Source organism: Phasianus colchicus, chromosome 8, assembly GCF_987193195.1.
Source record: "Phasianus colchicus chromosome 8, bPhaCol1.hap1.1, whole genome shotgun sequence".
Taxonomy (NCBI): domain Eukaryota; kingdom Metazoa; phylum Chordata; class Aves; order Galliformes; family Phasianidae; genus Phasianus; species Phasianus colchicus.
Window position 1 is genome coordinate 2327646 of NC_143443.1, and position 19098 is coordinate 2346743.

The 19098-nt window shown below is 40.6% G+C and overlaps 1 protein-coding gene across 5 annotated transcripts in view; it reads right to left on the minus strand.

Annotated features, from left to right (window-relative positions):
* PCDH15 (protocadherin related 15) overlaps positions 1 to 19098 on the minus strand; it is an 858090-nt gene that overhangs the window by 178482 nt on the left and 660510 nt on the right. For all 5 annotated transcript variants that reach the window (XM_090144727.1, XM_031602523.2, XM_090144725.1 and 2 more), the window contains 3 exons: positions 16388 to 16496; positions 11031 to 11143; positions 95 to 301 (listed from right to left, as the gene is read on the minus strand). In XM_090144727.1, coding sequence (XP_090000853.1) covers positions 95 to 301; positions 11031 to 11143; positions 16388 to 16496 — 429 coding nt within the window. The remainder of the gene's footprint in view (positions 1 to 94; positions 302 to 11030; positions 11144 to 16387; positions 16497 to 19098) is intronic.

The window sequence follows — 19098 nt, forward strand, 5'->3', positions numbered from 1 at the left end:
TTCAATAAAAACATGAAAAAAAATCCAGTAAACGCTAGCATGAGAATATTTAAGTTTTTATTTAAGACTATAAGTTTCTTATAGAGAAACGTACCTCCTCAACATCGTTGTCCAACACCGTGATTTGCAATGGAGAGGTCAGATTCCGGCTATCTGAGATGGTTGTTCCCACTGGGGAGGATTCAAGGATAAAGCCCTCGTATGTAGATTTTGTAAAGTAAGGCTTCTGATTGTTCTCATCAAGGACTTCAATATGCAAATTGGCAAAGGCAGGAAGAGGATGGCCGTTGTCTTGTTCAGCCTAAAAAATAACAGAAAGCTTGTATGTCAAAGGGTCTCACAGACAGTGAAGTAAAATTATGAACAATTACTAACCAGCGTTGGCTTGCTTTTATGAACTACAATCCAGTTGCACATCACATAGACAACTGTGTTATGAGATTTTGCATTGGGAAATAAAAAAGAAATGCCAATGACAATTTACATAGGCTGTAAGAGCAAGAACAGTTTCAGTTACAGTAACCTCTGTAGTCAAAATAAAAAACTCAGAAGCTATACAATACACACATGGAATCTTTCGTTGCAGTATCAAGAGTTTGGGAAAATCCAGAAAGGAAGAAAGAAAACTGCTGACTCTGTATGACATAACTTGCACCTACAACATCAGCAAGAAGTTCAACCAGAATATAATGACAGTAGCTGTGGACATAGAGTTCTTGCTATGGATTCCTGGTACAACGCTTTCTTTTCCTCACACATGAGGATTTTTCAAATCCTCATTCCTTAAGTCCAACACCATAGGAGCCTCCTTATGGAAACCCACAATTTATATTCCAGCAACAATTTACTTTTTCTTTCCTGTATAGACTGTTCTGTTTCTTACGTTTCCTTTGGTCTAACAAATGTTAATTTGATACGGAGCTCTGCTTTGTTTACAGAGGAATTATAGTTGAAATAGTATGAGTAACAGAAAAAAAGAATACACTATTTATGATGAACGCTGCAATTTGAAATTAAAAAAAAAAAAGTGTAAATATCAAAATTGTTATTTTGCTCAGTAATTAATAAGAAACTCATTCAGAAGACTCAGTTCTTAGGAAGAACGTATTTTCCACTTGGCAGAGATGAGTAACAATGAGACTGTCAGAAATTTAAAGCAACCCCCAACCTGCTTCTACACAGCTATTTTCTTACTGCCAAGGTGAGATCTGGCAAGTGGGTCATGCATAACCAGGCACTGCCATCTGAAATTAATCAATCTTTTCTGACAGGGTTATGTTTGGCTAAAGAAAGAAAACCCTATTGAAAAAGTTGCAACTTCTGCTGATTACTTCAATAGTAGATCAAAATTTCAGTAATCAGGTGCAGGAGGTGCCATACTGCTCTTCATATGGACTTCAGATGGTCCAAGTAGAGGTGACCACTAAGACTACGTCAGAAGAGCTATGTTCTTCCCCAAAAGAACATGCTTCACTGACAAAATGACTCCCCCTTCAACCAAACCAAAGGTGGATATTATATGAACAAATGGGCTCGCATTTCTGCAATGAAGACGGTTTAGATTGATGACATACAATCATAAGGAGGCATTAACAGAGAAAAGAAGAATGAACATACTACGAAGCCTTGTTGATACTAATCCACACTGAGATGAAGACTTAAGGCTTCCACAGTCAGGAAACCAATCTGTAAGACAACAGCAGGTACCTTCACGCTACCATCAAGATACACAGAATTAAGACTCTGGCAACTTGTCCTTTAGATAGGTGAATAATAAAAGAAAATAAAAAGAAGGGCAAAGTAATGTAGAAAGTGTTACGTTACTCTCAAATAAAAAATGCGTGAAAAAAAAAGAATGGCAAAGTAATGCAAAAAGTGTTAAACTACTCTCAAATAAAAAATGTGCAGCTACATTTGTTACATATTACATATTTATTACCTATTATGTACGTTTTATACTGGAACACCATCAATTTCACTTATTCAAAGCACTGGACAAAGCAGTTCACTGAAAGAAAGAGGAAATGAAAGCAATGCAATAGACTCCCTGAATCTACTGGAACACCAAAATCATTCCTTCCATCAGACGTTCAAACCCTACCTACAAGGACAGTAGGAAGTGCTGCCATACCTGTTCAGCCTGTGTCCACTTCACATACCCAAGGAGGTCCATGCCAATCCAGCTCAGAACTCTTTAAATGAGAATTCTGTTGCACACTGTGAGCTCAGACTGCCATAATGCTGGGTTTGCAAATACCTGACATCAGGTACCAGCCCTGCCGCTCTTAGGACCAATCTGTTCTCTAAGAACAATTTTGTCATGTTCTGGATGAAGAAAAGCTTTGCTACAATTAAGAGCCACCAGTCTTTCCTTCTTTTCACAACCTGCACTTTTCTACCTGCATCTGAGTCCCCGAGTCATTTGCTTTTTACTATCACAATCTTCTTAAATTCCCGGAATGATTTGATACTGTTATGCAACAAAACACTTAGGGTGTTTTTTTCCTTATGCTATTCCAGCCTAAGCCTGTTATATCTGCACCGACCAGGTTAGCTTCTGGATATTGCTTCTTCAAAACTGTGATCAAATCATTGCTTTTTTTTTTTTTTTTCCTGCAGGACATGGCATGGGAGATGCATCAATAATTTGAAGTGATGTACTTGGACTCATTTTTGCTGCTGGATATTCATCAAATATCCAGAAGCAGATATAAAACTTCTTCGATGGATAAACACAACTTCAAACTTTTATCCTCTATCAGATCTTAAAAAAAAAAACAACAACAAACAAACCAACATGCAAAATTCATGGTTTACATGGAAATAACCACGTACAGTAACATTATGTCTGTTATTTTTTCTGATTCAGCAGTAATGACACCTGTTAATGCCAACATCCAACTTTTTAGGTTACAAATGATATGAAACTTGAAAAATATCTGCATCCTCACTCATACACTTCTATGCCAAAAATTGCCACAAAAAAAGAAAAAAAGAAAAAAGAAAGGATATTTGAAGAGGATATCTTAAAAAACTGAACTTGGGCTTTTCAGGAAGATAAAAAAAAGAAAGATTCCTTTGCTATTAGATATCAATACTGGTTTTAGATCTGATGCATCCATTTAGGCACACTGAAAATGAACTACACTGCACTTTGCCATTAAACAACACCAATACAAACAGCAGGCTGTTAGAGACATTAATGGAAACCAACAAGAGGGGCACTGCCTGGCTGGTACCCATCTGTACACCCTGTCAGCTGGGTCAGCTTTTTGGTCCATGGTACAAGCATCTCAGAACCACAAACACCTAATTCTGCTGCCATAATTGCCTTCAAGCCTTGCTGCTCTCATCTCCTTTTCATCAAAATGCTGTGAGCATCCATGGTTATACCTTAGCATTTTGCAAGGCACAGCAAAAGAAGGAAAAGCCTCTAGGAAACATGTGAGAGCCCACTGGAAAAGGTGTAATTTGGAGAAAAGTGGGCAGGCCATTTTCTGTTTAACACAAGAACAAGGGAAGAGCTTCAGACATTCAAACTTAAACTTGACTTCCAGCTGTGAAGAAGACAGAAATATTATAAAACATTTAGCCCATATAACTGAGCAGTCAGCACAGGTTCAGAGAAGGAAGGTCAGGTCTGAAAAGCTTAATCTTAATTTGTATTTTTAAAGTGCATGACTGAACTGGGAAATAAAGGTGAGCCTTGGGACGTAATTTATCTAGATTTAGGGTAAGGATTGTACATCACACACTGGATTAACATACAAGGTCAGAAAGTACGGCATAAGGAACGAGCTACTGAAATGGATTAAAAATTGGCTTAAGGACAAGCAGAACCAAATATCTTTGGAACACAGAAGAAATTTGACTTTACTGTCAGTGAAGCTTGTCATGTGGCAGTGAAATGATACTGGCACATAATGTGTCTAGACAGCACACTTTAAAAATCCCAAAATACGCATTTTTATTTCACGTGTCAAGGGTAACAGACTTCAATGCCAGAATGCGACGCTTTAAGTGAACATTAATACTTCTAGCTGACCATCTTTCCACTAAATAAAACTTTCTTCCTCCTTAAATTTAAAGAAAACGCCAGAAAACGCCAACTACAAAATTGTAAGTGATGGATGGATGGAATTCGAAACAGCAACCATCAAAGAAATCCTGTTTACAGCAGAGAGAAACCGCAGCTGTTTCTGCTAATGAAACACATTACAGAGTTTGCCATTTATGGATTTTAATATTTCTCTTGCTCTGTGCATAACGACACAGAATTTGTGGTCAATCTTAACTCACAGTCGCTGGTCTTGTCTAATGTGTCTGTGATTAAATGCTCTAAATACAAGCAAACGCACTCATCATGCTGAGATGCTGCTAAAAAGCTATTTTCTGTATGCAGGCGTTAACTTTGGGGAAAGACTGGCTTCTCTATTACGATATGAATGCCTTGGAAAGGTTTTAAGAAGCATTTTCCTGCCCCTATGCTATTCACAAAAAACTAACCCTGCACTCAGCTTTTCATTTCCACAACTCTTGTCACTGTATTACACACGAGACATAAAAAGTCAAGCTCAAAGAGAAGAGAAATTTCCAGATTACTTGGTACACTTCTGCTACAGCGATAAGTCAGCAGAAGTAATTGAATACTGAGTTCACATAAGAGATGAACTTTTGAAAAGCCAATTTAAAACACAGTTATTGTACTTAATACCTACAGGAGATGCACAGCAGTTCAGCCAAACTAACGACTCTGTAGATTTCATCATTGTCAGGAAGTGCACTGACCGACTCTTTAACGAAAAACCATTTGTTCCATTCTTTTTCTAATCTGTTGCTGAGAGCACAAAAACATTCTCATTTGTTCAGCTCGGGATCTATTTTGAGGCAGAGCAATCACCCCGTTTTCCATTATAGCTGATACATCTCTAATGTTGTGTGAGAATGGCAGAAGAGAATATCTTCAGCTGCATTTCAAAAGAGAGAGAAAAAAAAAAACAACAAAGCATTTCCAGAGCAAGGACAACACATTTTTGGAAGATCCTACTTGTCACGTGGGCTATATTTTATATTCTGCTTTGCACTCAAGAGGAACTTGAGAGAAAACAGCCAAAGTCACTGATATTTAGGAAGACAAACATTTTACCATACGGCTTACTTTCTAGTGACCTCTTCAATAACAGATACTATGAAGGTTTTTTTGTTTCTGCTTTTTCAAGCTGTCATCTGTTGCAACCCTCACACGTAGTTCAGACTGCTAAGTCTTTATAATCATATGTATAGTTAAGCTACAATCACACTGATTAAACCAAACAAGGGGAGCTTTATTCCTTCTGCCAAAATTCCTATTTGCCACCATCGTACGATGCAGAAGAACAAAGAAGAATAAGCATACAACCTCTTAAGTGCAGGAAAATAGATGTTTCAAGATAGAATCATAGAAATGCTCAGGTTGGAAAAGACCTAAAAGATCACCAAGTCACACCTTAACCTAACCATACTACCCTAACTCTAACAACCCTCCACTAAATCACGTCCCTGAGCACCACATGCAGGGATACACTGGAAGAGAGGGACAGCAACAGCGACTTTGAACAAATTGATGACTAGAAGTCAGCAAACAGACCAAGAGATCAACATAGGACGAGAAGAACTGGAGGCTGATATTACAAAAGCTACCAAACACTGCAATATCAGATGTTTAAAAAAAAAAAAAAGTCAGTTCAGGACTTAATTCACAAAATCTTACGGATCTCTTCAACAGCAGCCCAAGACTTTGCAGCTTAGTGAGGCTCAAGGGATGCTTGTTGTCCTTCTGCCTGCTACCACTAATGTTTTTTCAAATTCTTAATATAAAAGAACATCAAAAGAACAACAGAACTCGATCAAATCAATAATCCGTGCAGTGCAACATCACAGCTGCAAGCAGCAGCCAAAGAAGCCAGGAGAGAAACGTAAGCAGCTCCTGTTTCCTACACTGGAAGTTCTCTGAGTTTCTCTGAGGGCCGTTCTTTCTCAAACCTGCCTGGGTTTTAAGCCTTTAAGCCCATGCCAACCTTCAGCCCCAGACAGCTGCCTGTCAAAGCACTCTGCAGACAAAGTGCATCAGGTGAACAACCTCCTCCTGTTTTCAACATGCAACCTGCTTGTGCCGTTTGACAATTCCTCCCTCTTGCATTGCAGAAATGAGCTACTGAGTCCTCTTCACTTTCAGAATTACATTGCATTTCAGGCGTTTCTATCGTGTTCCTTTCCTCCAATTTGAAACTCCTTTAGTTCTGTCCCATCCTTTCAGTGACAGAGACCAGAGCTGCACACTGCAGTCAAGACAGTCCACGCATCCTGGACCTACAGAATACTGCAGTGATTCTCCCTTGTTCTGTTCTCCATTTTTCCTAATAATTTCTAATAGCCTATTTGCTTTTTCTTGACAGCCACAGATCACTGAGCCAGCCTTCACTTTCAGTTATCAGTTACAGAGCCAGTATCTCATTCCCAAGCCAGGGGAGATTCCATCACTTTGTGCATAAGGATCTCTTCTGACTTGTTTCACCCTATTTTTAGCTATGCAGAATTTTATCAGTCATTTTATCATCCATTTATTTCTTCTCACATAAAGCCCACAGAAGTATCTTGGCAGGCTGAAGAAAGGAGCAGATGGGAATGTCATCAAATCAAAAAAAAAAAAAGAAAAAAAAAAGGGAAATGCCAAATTCTGCACATGGGGAGGAACACCTCCAGTACTTGTTAGGAGACAGCCAGCCAGAAAACAGCTTTACAGAGCAGTACCTGAGGGACCTCCTGGATGAACTGAACAACCCGCCCTCAGAAAAAAAACCTGCTGCATTAAGAGAAGTGCTGCCAGCAGGCTGCATGCTGCTTAGCACTGGTGAGGCATCTGGAGGTCACTTCTGTGCAAAAACTGACATAGAGATTCTTGCACTTAAGCACAAGAAGAGACTCAAATATTGGGCCAGGTTGCCCTGAGGTTGTAACATCTCCAGCCTGGCAGGTACTGAGCCTCATCCACATCGCAGGGGAGCTGCAATGGTCAGTCTCTGGGGATGCCTGCCAATCTTTACATTTCTAATGTTGTGTAGTAGCTCAAATTCATAATAAACACTGTTATTTCACCCTTACAGATTATTCCCAAGGTTCTTAAGAAGGGTTCTAAGCGCTGTCTCTGGTGACTTCATCCTTTGAAACTGCTCACTGCCTTGCCCTCTGCACTTCCTAGTGGGAGAAGCATCCTCTAAGCACCTCTCTCTGCTTTCAACTCGACTCTGAAAATAAGTCTTTGTTTAATGAGTGCATCAAACAAGACATGGCATACATGCACACCCTGCCTTCAGAGTGCCCACGTCCACTTGAGATCACTGCTGAACACCCAGCTGTTCTCATACAGTGCATCGACCTGCAACAGCCTCCACATACAACTAAGATGGAATTTGGTCTGGCTGACAGCGGGGCTCAGCCTCTACACATATACCCCAAGCAAGTCCAACTTCCTTACACAAACTTCCTGTCCCCAGTCACAGCCTATATAAATGCTGCTGCCAACCAGGCAGGAAAAAAAGAAAGCCTTCTAAAACTTGGAAATCACACTCCACACAGAGATTCAAGCCTGGTGAGCAAACAGAGGAAATACAGCTGTTGCAAAGTTCAACATCACTGCTTGCAGAATAGGACCCCAAGCCAATTTCCTTGTAATGTTGGAATTTTTAAGTCTGTTCAGCTCTGACATCTTGCATTGACCTTCTGCTACTGCTGAAACAACAAGGAAACAAAATCTCACTACACAGAATTGTTTCTATGGCATTATCTGCAATGGGGTTAACGACAGTCTGACTGAAATGCCATCTGGGGAAAATGGATTTTTGAGGCAGGTATGCAAGATTTGGAAACATTCGGTAGGGATATTCTTCAAGACAATCTGCACAGCTGCCACACAGTGTTGAAGTAGTACTTCTGCTACTGACTACGCTGAGAAGGCACCAAAAAACCCCACGCGACTGACATAAAGCAACTCCTTTTCATAAGAGCCTGTTCCCTAAGAGCTATAAAATCTTCACAACCAAGAAAAAGCTTTGTTAAAAAGTTAGGCTACAAATGTTACTCGAGGCTGGGAACTTATTCCCCACTTCCCTTTTGAAAAACTGGACTATAATTCTCTGGGTATGATCTTGCAACCAGCTCCTTGTCCAGCAAACAAGACAGCCATCAAATCCAAACCTTTTCAATGCAAACAGAAGGATGTTGTGGGGTACTGTGTCAAAGGTCTTGCAGAAGTTCAGAGACATGACATCACTGGCTCCTCCCTTGTCCACTGATGTAGTTAGGCCATGGTACATGGTTGATTTTTTGCTCTGCAAGTCGTCATGATGTTTTTAACAAATCACCAAAAACTCATGCTGATCTGACAGTCCTTGTAAGCTCACCACTGACCTTCATCCAGCTCTGAAAGCTATACAAGTCCCTAGGAACTAAATGACTGCCCACCATGAATGCAGGTATCCAAATATGACCTCTTACAGGTGTGGCAAATTCCTCTGGAGCGCAGTGTTTCTTCTTACTGGCATTTCATGGATTGTGTAAGCCACCCACTCATTTCACAAGTTGATTTTAACGCTCTGCCAGGTTAGATTTTGTCTGATTGATAAATAACTGATGTTCAAATAGGAAAGGAACAAAGTGCATCAACCTGGCTAGTTTTCCTGTTTGTTTCCTGATGTACACATGTAAAAATCAACAACAACATACGTCAACCCTCCCCACTCCTGCTTTTCCAAGCTCGTGACAACATGCACGTAGTTTCATCTCTACAGCACAACGGTCATGTTCTTTCCAGAAAGATGATCATTCTTTCCAAGCATCTATATCCCCTTCTAAAAGCAAATATAAAGTTAAAAGCAGAAGTGAGGTTAACTCTACTTTGGAATAAGCTAATTACGTATCTTCCTGTTACAATTTTTTTGTCTTCCAGGAGAAAGAGCAGCTGTAGTGACAGTGCTGAGGAAATGCACTTTTAATTGGTTTATTATTTTATTGAGGATCTCAGCAGATGCTTAAAGCAAGGCTGCATTCACAGGCTTACATATTTTGAGTTAAGGAGGTCTGACATGCAGTATGTTTTTTGTTGCAGTATTAGCAGCACTGGAAAGCCCTTTCAGGTTCAGAACACTAAATCCACCTGCTTCTTGTGACAGCCTTACAGTTGCCATATGGAAATGAAAATGGGAAAGACAAAGAGTCCATATTTAGAAAAAGTCCCCACTGCTCTGCAAGGAACAGAAGCAACAGGAATTTCCATGGGATAGCCAGAAAGTTTTCTACCTTACTATAAAACACCTGGAGATAGCTAGAAGGCTGAAAACCAGCCTTAAGCTTATTAAGAAATCCAGCTTTTTCACTTGTCTTCTTATTTGAGAATTAAACATTTATCAGCCACGCAGTTTCAATGTAAAAAAAAATCAGCACACCAATTTCCTGTCCATCTTGCCTCACGCATTCTATAACCATGTATTGACTTAACTGCCTGTTTCTTTTTTGCTTTTTTTCCTTTTCATTTTTAAAGAAAAAAACAAAACAACCTGGTCTCCTGATATCAGAGGGAATATTTTAAGAATTACATTTAGCAAGCTGTGCACAACCACTGTATTCTATGTTTAAAGAGAAGCCTAACTCGTGTATATTTACTGAGTCTTCTACACCTGTGTTTACTCATCCATCGCAGTGACAGTAGAACTGTGCAGCAGAAAGGAAGGGCAAAAATGGATTACAGAAGAGTCAAACTGCAAATTATTTCACTCCAAGCATACGCAAAGCTTTGTGCTTGGATGCACAAATGCAATAATCAAGAATTAAGAAGTTATTCAAAATGCCTCTATGTTGCAATATTGCTTCTCTTCTGCCTCTATAATCGCATGTTCCTCTGAATATACAGGAAGTATGTTAATAAACAGTAAATTAATGAATTTATCATTATCTTCCCAGAAAAACTGCTCTTTTGTGCTTAATAAATGCTCTGAGACAAGGAAAGAAACAATTCCTACAAGATGCAGATGTATCACACTGCAGTCCACTCTTCGTTCTACATAAAATACAATGAAAAAGCAGTGGTTTGCTTGAGTATTTCTAAATCAATACTGCAGTTCTTACTCTCTTATTTGCTCCTCTGCTTACCAATAAACACAGCAAAACCTACACATTTTTCTGTGTCCTTAAACAACAGCTTTAAGGACAACCCAAGACTGTCTCCAAAAGAACCAAACGTAATTCTGCTCTGTTGTCATTAGAAGACATCTTTACTGAGCGGATTTTTAGAGTCCCTGCAGGACACTTGGTACCTTTGCTTAAAGAGAAATTAATTCTGCATTTAACAAGTTTAGCAATTAAATATTAATATCATCACCCCAAATCTTTTTCTCTCAATTGTCAAATGAGCAAAGAAAGCATCTAATACTGAAATTATTCTACACTTGCAAAACTTGCAGTAACCAGATGAAGATTTGTTCTGAGATGTTCTGTAGGGACAGACTCTTCAAAACTGCTACATGCTTTCAGTCAAGAGCTGCACTGTCTCCGAGTCAGACTGTAAAAACTAGGAGAGTGGTATATACAAAAGAGAGGAACCCAACTTCTCACATCCCATCAGCGTGTGGAGGTGCTCCCGTGTTCAGTCAGACATTTATCTGTATCTATGAGATTCTCTACTATGGGATGTGAACTGGAGAATACATGAAATATAAAATTAATGCATTCTCAAGACTAGTGATTTAATAAAGAGCCAACATGCAAGTGGTGCTTACTTGGCTCGCATGGCATCAACATAAAATTAAATGCAACAACTCTAACATGACTCAATCCCTTTTAAAAAATGCTTCACAGCCTTCTCTCCTATGATGGCAACCACTGATGACAGTTAAAAAAAAAAAAAGCAAGAAAGAAAAGCAGGACCCTCTTCCATTTTCTCTTTTTGTCACTAGGCAGTTCTCAAAAGCATATGGAACTAAGAATGTAGTCAAAATTACCTTAATAACCAAGTCAAACTTCTGGTGCAAATCCCTGTTTATTGGCTTCAGGAGAGTGAGTTCAGCTGTTGTGAGGTTCATATGGAAATACTGTGGATAATCCTCAGGAGTACCTGCCAAAAAACAACACTGGGATTTGAGCTAATCTGAAAGATACAGTTAAACAATATATCTTACTCATTAGTCACCAAAGAAGCAAAATCCAACCTTGTTATTATAGGAGTAAAACATCTCATAATTTGTACATGTGGCTTTACAGTCCTGCAAGCAGTATGCCTTTAATCATATCACCATTTCATTATTCCCTCTAGTAGAGAAGGTTCTTGCCAACTGGGAATGCCCCAGCAGTCAATAACAGCAGGACCCCAAATACACCCTCAGTGACAGTTCTGCTACTCAGATTCCAGGAGATAGGAACACATGCAATCAGCTAAGAGGACATACAGAGAAATGAGCCTGCACTGCAGATCTTTCTCCTTCTGCCATGCTTCTGAAACCCACCTTTGTTAAATACGACAGAAGGATGTTACCACTAAGCCCAAGACAGCCATGCTACTGTTTGAGGACAGATGAGATGATGATTTTAGCCACAAGCATCTCAAAGATAGCAAAATTCAGCAATGGTGGAGCATTAATTGCCAGAGGTGGATGAAGTCATAAACATGTCATACATGGTTCAGCAACAGTTTCTTGACTTCCTGATAGTTAAGCCTATAGCACATTTTTCCTACAAGATTGTCCTTGCTTGTCTATCAGCAGACTTCATCCACCTACCGTAGTCATGTGCAATGTCCCATTCCATTTGGGTTTAATGGCCCAGCTTTCCCCTCAGCTGGCCTGACTCCCAACTGGAAGGATGTGAGAGCCTAGATCTCAACAGAGCAGGGTTCCAAAAGCCACATTGTAGTGCTGATGCCTCAATAAGTCCACAAAGCTCACGGGTCACTGTATCTTAAAGCAGCCCCAAGAGCAAGACAAATACTGTCACACCATACCCACAGCACTGTGTAACAGGCTGTAACATTCAACATAAAAAAGATCACTTCACTGATAAATGAAGCTATTATTGTTCACTTTTGAAGTAGAATGATTAGAAACTGCTTTTAGAAAGACTGTAGCTTTCCCAGGAGACAGATTACTGCCCAGATTCATGTGCAGTAATTTGATTTGCACATCATGATATGATATCCATTTGCTGTATCATGTGTGGGTATATATATCATAGAATCATATATAGGGAGACACCACAGAATCCTACACACGTCTCATAGAATCATATATATACAGAGGCACACACATCCCACAGATATTCAGTGAATTCTGAGTATATATCAATACAGACTGGAGAGTAGTAGCAGGAACAACAACAAATCTAGAACCGTAGAATGGCTTGGGTTGGAAGGGTCCTCGAGGATCATCAAGCTCCAACCACCCTGCTGCAGGCAGGGCCACCAACCTCCACATTTAATCCTAAACCAGGCTGTCCAACCTGACCTGGAACACCTCCAGGGATGAGGCATCCACAGCCTCTCTGGGCAGATAATTTTACTTTAACACCACCAACAGAAGTGCAGGGTTTCTAGGTCCAGGTCCTTTTTTCACTCCTTTCAGTTTCAACTCCTAATTAACAAAAACAGATGTTTTAAGAACAGGGGACAGATAACAAATTACTGTAACCTTAGGAGGCTGTGTATCATATGGGTTGATACTGATGCTGAAAATCAAAAAAACGAAAGAGTAGATGCAAAAAACCACTAAGAAAGAAGAAAGTAAGGTTCCTAAAAAGACAACCAATAAACAGGGGAGGATGGAGATGGCTTTAAGAAACACTACGTGATCTGCAGTGCAGGAGGAGAAGCTAATATTGTATAAGGATAATGGGAAATAATCTAGGAGAAAAAAAAACACGTTTAAAGGAGGAAAAGAGAGCAAGGACGACGATCAGAAAAGAACAGAGATGGTTCCACAGTGAAAAGTAGGAACTTATTATTTCAAGGAAAGTTGGTACTTCCCAAGGAACAGACCCGAGAAAAGAAAAACTTAAAAATATTGGGTAGGCTTTCAAACAGGGCTAAGCTGTACAAAACAAGAGTAACACTGGGTTGTGATTCAGTTCACATTAGTGAAAAAATGAGGCTAAACTGCAGATGAGTGTAAATGGCTGAGTCCTACAGTGCTTTTACTTCACAATACAGTCAAAGGGAAGGAACTTGTATGCCAGGCAAAAGAGGTGGGTTGGCTGCACTGACTTGTAAATTAAAATTCCTTACAGTTGATGAGTGTCAAAAAATCATGCATGAAAAACAAAAATGCAAACATAAGGTTTTCAAGAGATCAAGCTTAAGAGGTGAACTACTACATTACGGTTCCAGTTCAGTTCTCTTATCTGAAGCACTTCTTTCATCATGTCCATTAGGCAATACAGAAGACAACCACCCCAGCAGCACTTGGTTGTAACTAGTTCTATATTTTAGGGTGATCCTTTAAGAATATTGAAGACCTGTTTTTCTATCGTTTCATCAATATCAACTCCTAACTACCCGAACAAGTACATTCAGACATCATGATCCATCCTCTGAGAGGACTGCACTCAGGTTAGAATGAAAAAGCAGGCAGAAAATAATGGGGTTGGGCTGTTTCTTCATTTCCTAAGTCCTTTACCCTCAAGCTACCGTTGTCTTTGGCGGTGTTATGCTCACATCAATGTAACAAGACTTCCACAGCATTTATCTCATCGAGAAAGTCTCTTTCCAGTGGACTGCTGGGGAACCTGCTGTTCTCCAAAGTGGAGAGGTTCACTTGCAACCTCTGCATTTGTTGCAGGCAGCACTGCAGCATGTACCTGAACGCTTGAAAGGCCAGTTATCTTGAAAGCATGACAGCCAGAGATTTTTATCAGCACTTCAGGACAAAGTTAGAAGGCCACATGATGTGGAAGTGAGCTCTCACTGCAGGGATGCAGGGTTTTGTTAACAGAAAGGTTTCTTGACAGCATACCCTTAAGATACTGAGAAAGATGCACAGACTTCAGATATTACATGCAGTGCCTAAAGAACACACTGAGACTTGACTTATACTGGAGTACAGGAGGAGAAAGCAAGCAGTGGAAAAGAACCACCAAATTAGAACACAGAAGAATCAAACAGAATTCCAAATCAATCTCATATTCAGTAAGTAGCTTATTTTCTCATTCTGTGTGCACAGTTCAAACCTCTAAGTGTTTAAATATATATATTAAAGAAGAACTACATTTAGATCTAAAGCAAGGGAAAATCCATATAACAAGAAATATCTGCAAGGCCCATTTCTTGAAACTACTTAAAATTTTCTGCAGCAAAGTCTACAATATAAATAGCACTACATACTTACAAAGATGAAAATGGACTTAAAATCTAAAAAGAAGTACTTCTGAAGACCAAGGCTCAAAAAAGGGGGAAAAAAAAAGTAAGTGACAGCACTTCCAGTGAACAAGCAAAAGAAAAAAAAGAAAGAAACTTCTATAATACATCTTTCTGCGTTATTTCTCTCAGGTCACAACAATTATTCAAACATTAAAAACATCACAGGTTAGTGAAACACAATCTTTAAAATTAAATCCTGAAGAACTCTGCAAGTTACTTTTAGAACTTTAAACAAATGGACTAACTGCTGCCCTTGAGCATAACTGTCAATAGTTAAACTTACAAATAAACTAAGAAAGAATTCAAGTATGAAAGCACCTTTTGTATTTACTCTGCAAATATTTACAAATTTCCTCACAAAATAACTTTGCTGGAAAAGGAATAGTTGAGGTGGTCCTTGGACTTCTAGACTTGAATCCAGTTACAGCCTGAAGGAAACGAGTTGCTTTAATGGGTATCCAAACAAAACCTGAAGTCTGCTGTGTTGAGGCTGATTTGATATCTCTCTTTGTGCTGGGAGTAGAGCGCTGAAAAAGCCTCAAGATCAGCCTGTTGACAGCAGGATGGTCATGCTCCTGCACTCACTCACAGACCTTGGGACCTGCATGCTCACTGCAGTGCAGCTGGAAGTTTGGAAAAAATGGTCCCAAGTGGCTGCATGACCTCGCTCTGAGATGTGCAACCAACTTAGCCAGGGATCTCCTAAAACCTGAAAATCCTGTGCTTTAGGGCTTTAGGACCTTGGGAACCAAGAGGAAAAGGAGGTGGTGTGAGTGGGAATCTTCCCACTGTGGATCATCCCCAGAGTCTAGGAGCCAGGGAGTATTGCCAGCTTGAAGCAACAGGAACCCTGGGATCAATGCTGAGAAGGAAAACACGAGAGATCCACAGGCAGCTGCTCATTTTGGAGGGAAAAAGACCAACATATCATAATTACCTAGAAATGTGTTGCTATTCATAGTCATGGTGGACTTAAACATTGATGACTTCCTATGACCCTAAGCACTGGCCAGCTCTATCTTGGTATGGCAGCCAAACTTTTGTTTTCTCTTAAGATCTGACAATGTCAGACACACCAAATAACCAAACTTACTTTTCCCCTCTTTCACAACAGAATTCTAGTGCATAAATTTTCTTTTTGATTGACAAGGAAAAATTATGCAATATCCTCATTAAAATATATACTTCCATAGCAAGAAAGCCACGTAGCTGCAGTTTAAAGCAGCAAACAGGAGAAAAAACTTTTTTCCTGTTTTTCCTGCTTTTATAGAAACCAAACCATTTCCCAGTTCCCATGCTAGTTGCAGGGTACCAAAAATACTGCTGTGTTCTCTGCTGTGCAAAGAATGGGGCAGGTGGAGGACTGAAACTGCAAACCACTGCCTTAGGCCTCTCTATTAGCAAATCATACAAGCTAAAGAACTGGAAACAAATTCTGAACAGAAGAAAATAGCAAGAGAAAAACAAATAGTAGAATGCCAAACATTCTCCAGTGAAGTATCTATCTCTGAACTCTTTCTATAAGCACACAGGCAGCAAAACTACTGTTGGATGCAGTGAGATCCTTTAAGCTGCTCTGTGTCAGAAGACTTTTGGGAGAGACCTGCTCTCATTGCCTTTCTCTAGCATCTCTTACTGCACCTCTGCACCTGTGAATGAAAAAAATGCACTGAAGAACAGCTGTGAGCACAAACAAGTCTTTCTCCTTTTGCTTGCTGTGTTGCCCTGTCGGCTAAAACAGACAATTATGAATCTAATCTGAATAAATAATAATAAATAATGTAGCCATTTGAATAAGCTGCTAAATAGCAATTAAATATAAATAGGTAGAGCAGTGAACTCAAACATCCCACTAACCACAAAATGAACTTTCATTAGGCTTCCACACTCCCAGTCAATCTTTCTCTGGTCACAATAAAGTGATTATGAGTGATAGCAAGAGTAGCAGACACCAACCAACTAGGATGGAATAGAGGATGCCCGGTCGATCAGAAGGAGGCTGGATGTTTCGGTCTTGATCTATGGCTTGTATGGGTGGAGTGACACTGATAGGGTTCACATGTGCCTGAAATGAAAAATCAGACAGATTTCAAACAAATTAGAAAGCCAATAGGCAGGTTCTTTAGCTTTAGTACAAAAACATCCCACTGAAATTGATATTTGCTGAAAGTGTAGGAGAAAAAGAACTCGCATTTAAGAGAATACTTACAGCACAGGTCCTAGTAAAATAAAAATTAAGTAGATAGTGATCTTCTATGTTTTGATACATTTTATACTATAAAGATATTTTCAGAGAAAGGCTCTAAGTCATAAAAGTCCAAGCAAATGCTTAACTACACTGCCACAGACAGTCCCTCGAATCAGGTATTTCAGACATCATCACAGAAGTGAAATACAACAAATGCTTTAAAAAAGGAAACAAAAATCTAATTTGTTGTAAGAATATACAGTAGAACATAAATTCAAGTCGAAGTACAGACACTGCAAGGACAGCACATTTGAAAAGTTTAGCTGGACATTGCAGTAACTCACACTGCAATAACTGCCAGCATTATGGATAATAACGCTGGGATTGTTCAGTCTGGAGAAGAGGAGGCTCAGGGGAGCCCTTATTGCTCTCTATAACTACCTGAAGGGAGGTTGTAGTGAGCTGTGGGTCGGCCTCTTCTCTCGTGTGACTGGTGATAGGACTAGAGGGAATGGTTTCAAGCTGCGCCAGGGAAGATTCAGGCTGGATATTAGGAAATACTACTGCTCTGAAAGGGTGGTCAGGCACTGGAATGGGCTGCCCAGGGAGGTGGTGGAGTCACCGATCCTGGAGGTGTTCAAGGAACGTCTGGATGTTGTGTTGAAGGACGTGGTTTAGTGATAACCATTGGTGATGTGTGAATGGTTGGACTGGATGAGCCTGTGGGTCGTTTCCAACCTTAGTGATTCTATGATTCTATGATTCTGGGCTCAAGGCATCTGCCTACTGGCACAGAGCTGAGACCTCCTTGCTTCTGCCTCTCCACATATGTCAGGCACATCCAACCTGCACCCTGAATTTGGCCCAGCCCTGCCCACATGCACCCACTCCCAGCCCCAGGTCATCGTGGCATCATGACTTCCACCCACTGAGTGGCCCAGGGTGGCTCAGCAACAACCAAATATTAGCATGCTTTTAATGTTGTCTGATTGAAACCATGGCATGAAGAGGGAACAGTGCAGTGCCAACTCAAGTTATGGCAAATTTGCACAACTGTACACAGTTTGAATCACTGGCTGAACACAATTCAGCAGAAAAATATGCACACGTGCTTTTCCTGTTACTTGTTACTGATCTCCATCCAAACATGGAAACGCTGACCACCACTCTCTGAACTCAATCCTGAAGGCAGTTCCTCATCCACTCAACAGTCCACTCATCAAATCCCTATCTTTCCAATTTGGAGAGAAGGATGTTGTGGGGTATTGTGTCAAAGGCCTTACCAGAGTCTAGACAGATTACATCGGTGGCTCTTCCCTGGATGCATTGATACCGTGATAAAAAGCCACCAGGTTGGTCAGACAGGATTTGCTGTTGATGAAGCCATGCTGGCTCACCTGTATCACTTCTCACTCTTCAGTGTGCTTAGCATAGCTTCCAGGATCATCTATTCCATGCTCCTTCCCACCATAGAGATAAGTCTGACGGGACCGTAATTTCCAGGATCACCCTTTATACCCTTCTTAAAAATGGGCATGATGCTGCCTTTTTTTCTGTCAGCAGGGACTTCACCTGATTGCCATGACTTTTCAAATTTGGAAGTGGCTTGGCAACTACATCTGCTATTTTCCTCAGACTCTGGGATGCATCTCATTGGGACTCATAGACGTGCGGATGCTCAGGTTCCTCAGGTGGTCATTGACCTGATTTTCACATACAGTAGGAGGGATGTTATTTCCCCAGTCCCCTCCTGCAAACCAAACATTTGAGGGCTGTCTGGTGAACAGTTGTCAAAAAAAAACAAGGTAAAAAAAGTTGTTAAGTAGGCTTGGACAGGTACACTGTTTGCTGGGTAAAGAACTGGCTGGAGGGCCAGGTCCAAAGACTGGCGGTAAATGGAGTTGAATCCAGCTGGCAACCGGACACAAGAGTGCTCCCCAGGGGTCGACACTGGAGCTCATTTTGTTTAATACCTTTATCAATCACCTGGATGAGGGGATTGTGTGCACCCTCAGTAAGTTTGCACATGAAACCAAGTTGGGAGGAAGTGTCAATCTGCCTATGGCTAGGAAGACCCTTCAGAGGGATCTAGACAGGCTGGATTACTGGGCTGAGGTCAGTGGGATGAAGTTCAACAAGACCAAGTGCCGGGTCCTGCATTTTGGTCGCAACAACCTCGGGCAACACTGCAGGCTTGGGGCAGAATGGCTGGAAGACTGGATAGAAGAAATGGACCTAGGGTGCTGGTCGGTGCTCGGCTGAACATGAGCCTGCAGTGTGCCCAGGTGGACAAGAAGACCAATGGCATCCTGGTTTTATCAGACCTAGTGCAGACAGCAGGAGCAGGAAGATGAGATGGTTGTCTTCCTGTACTAAGCTCTAGTGAGGCTGCACTTTGAGTACGGTGCTCAGTCGTTGGTCCCTCACTAGAAGACAGACTTTGAGGCCCTGGAGCATCCTTGAGGTCCCTTCCAACACA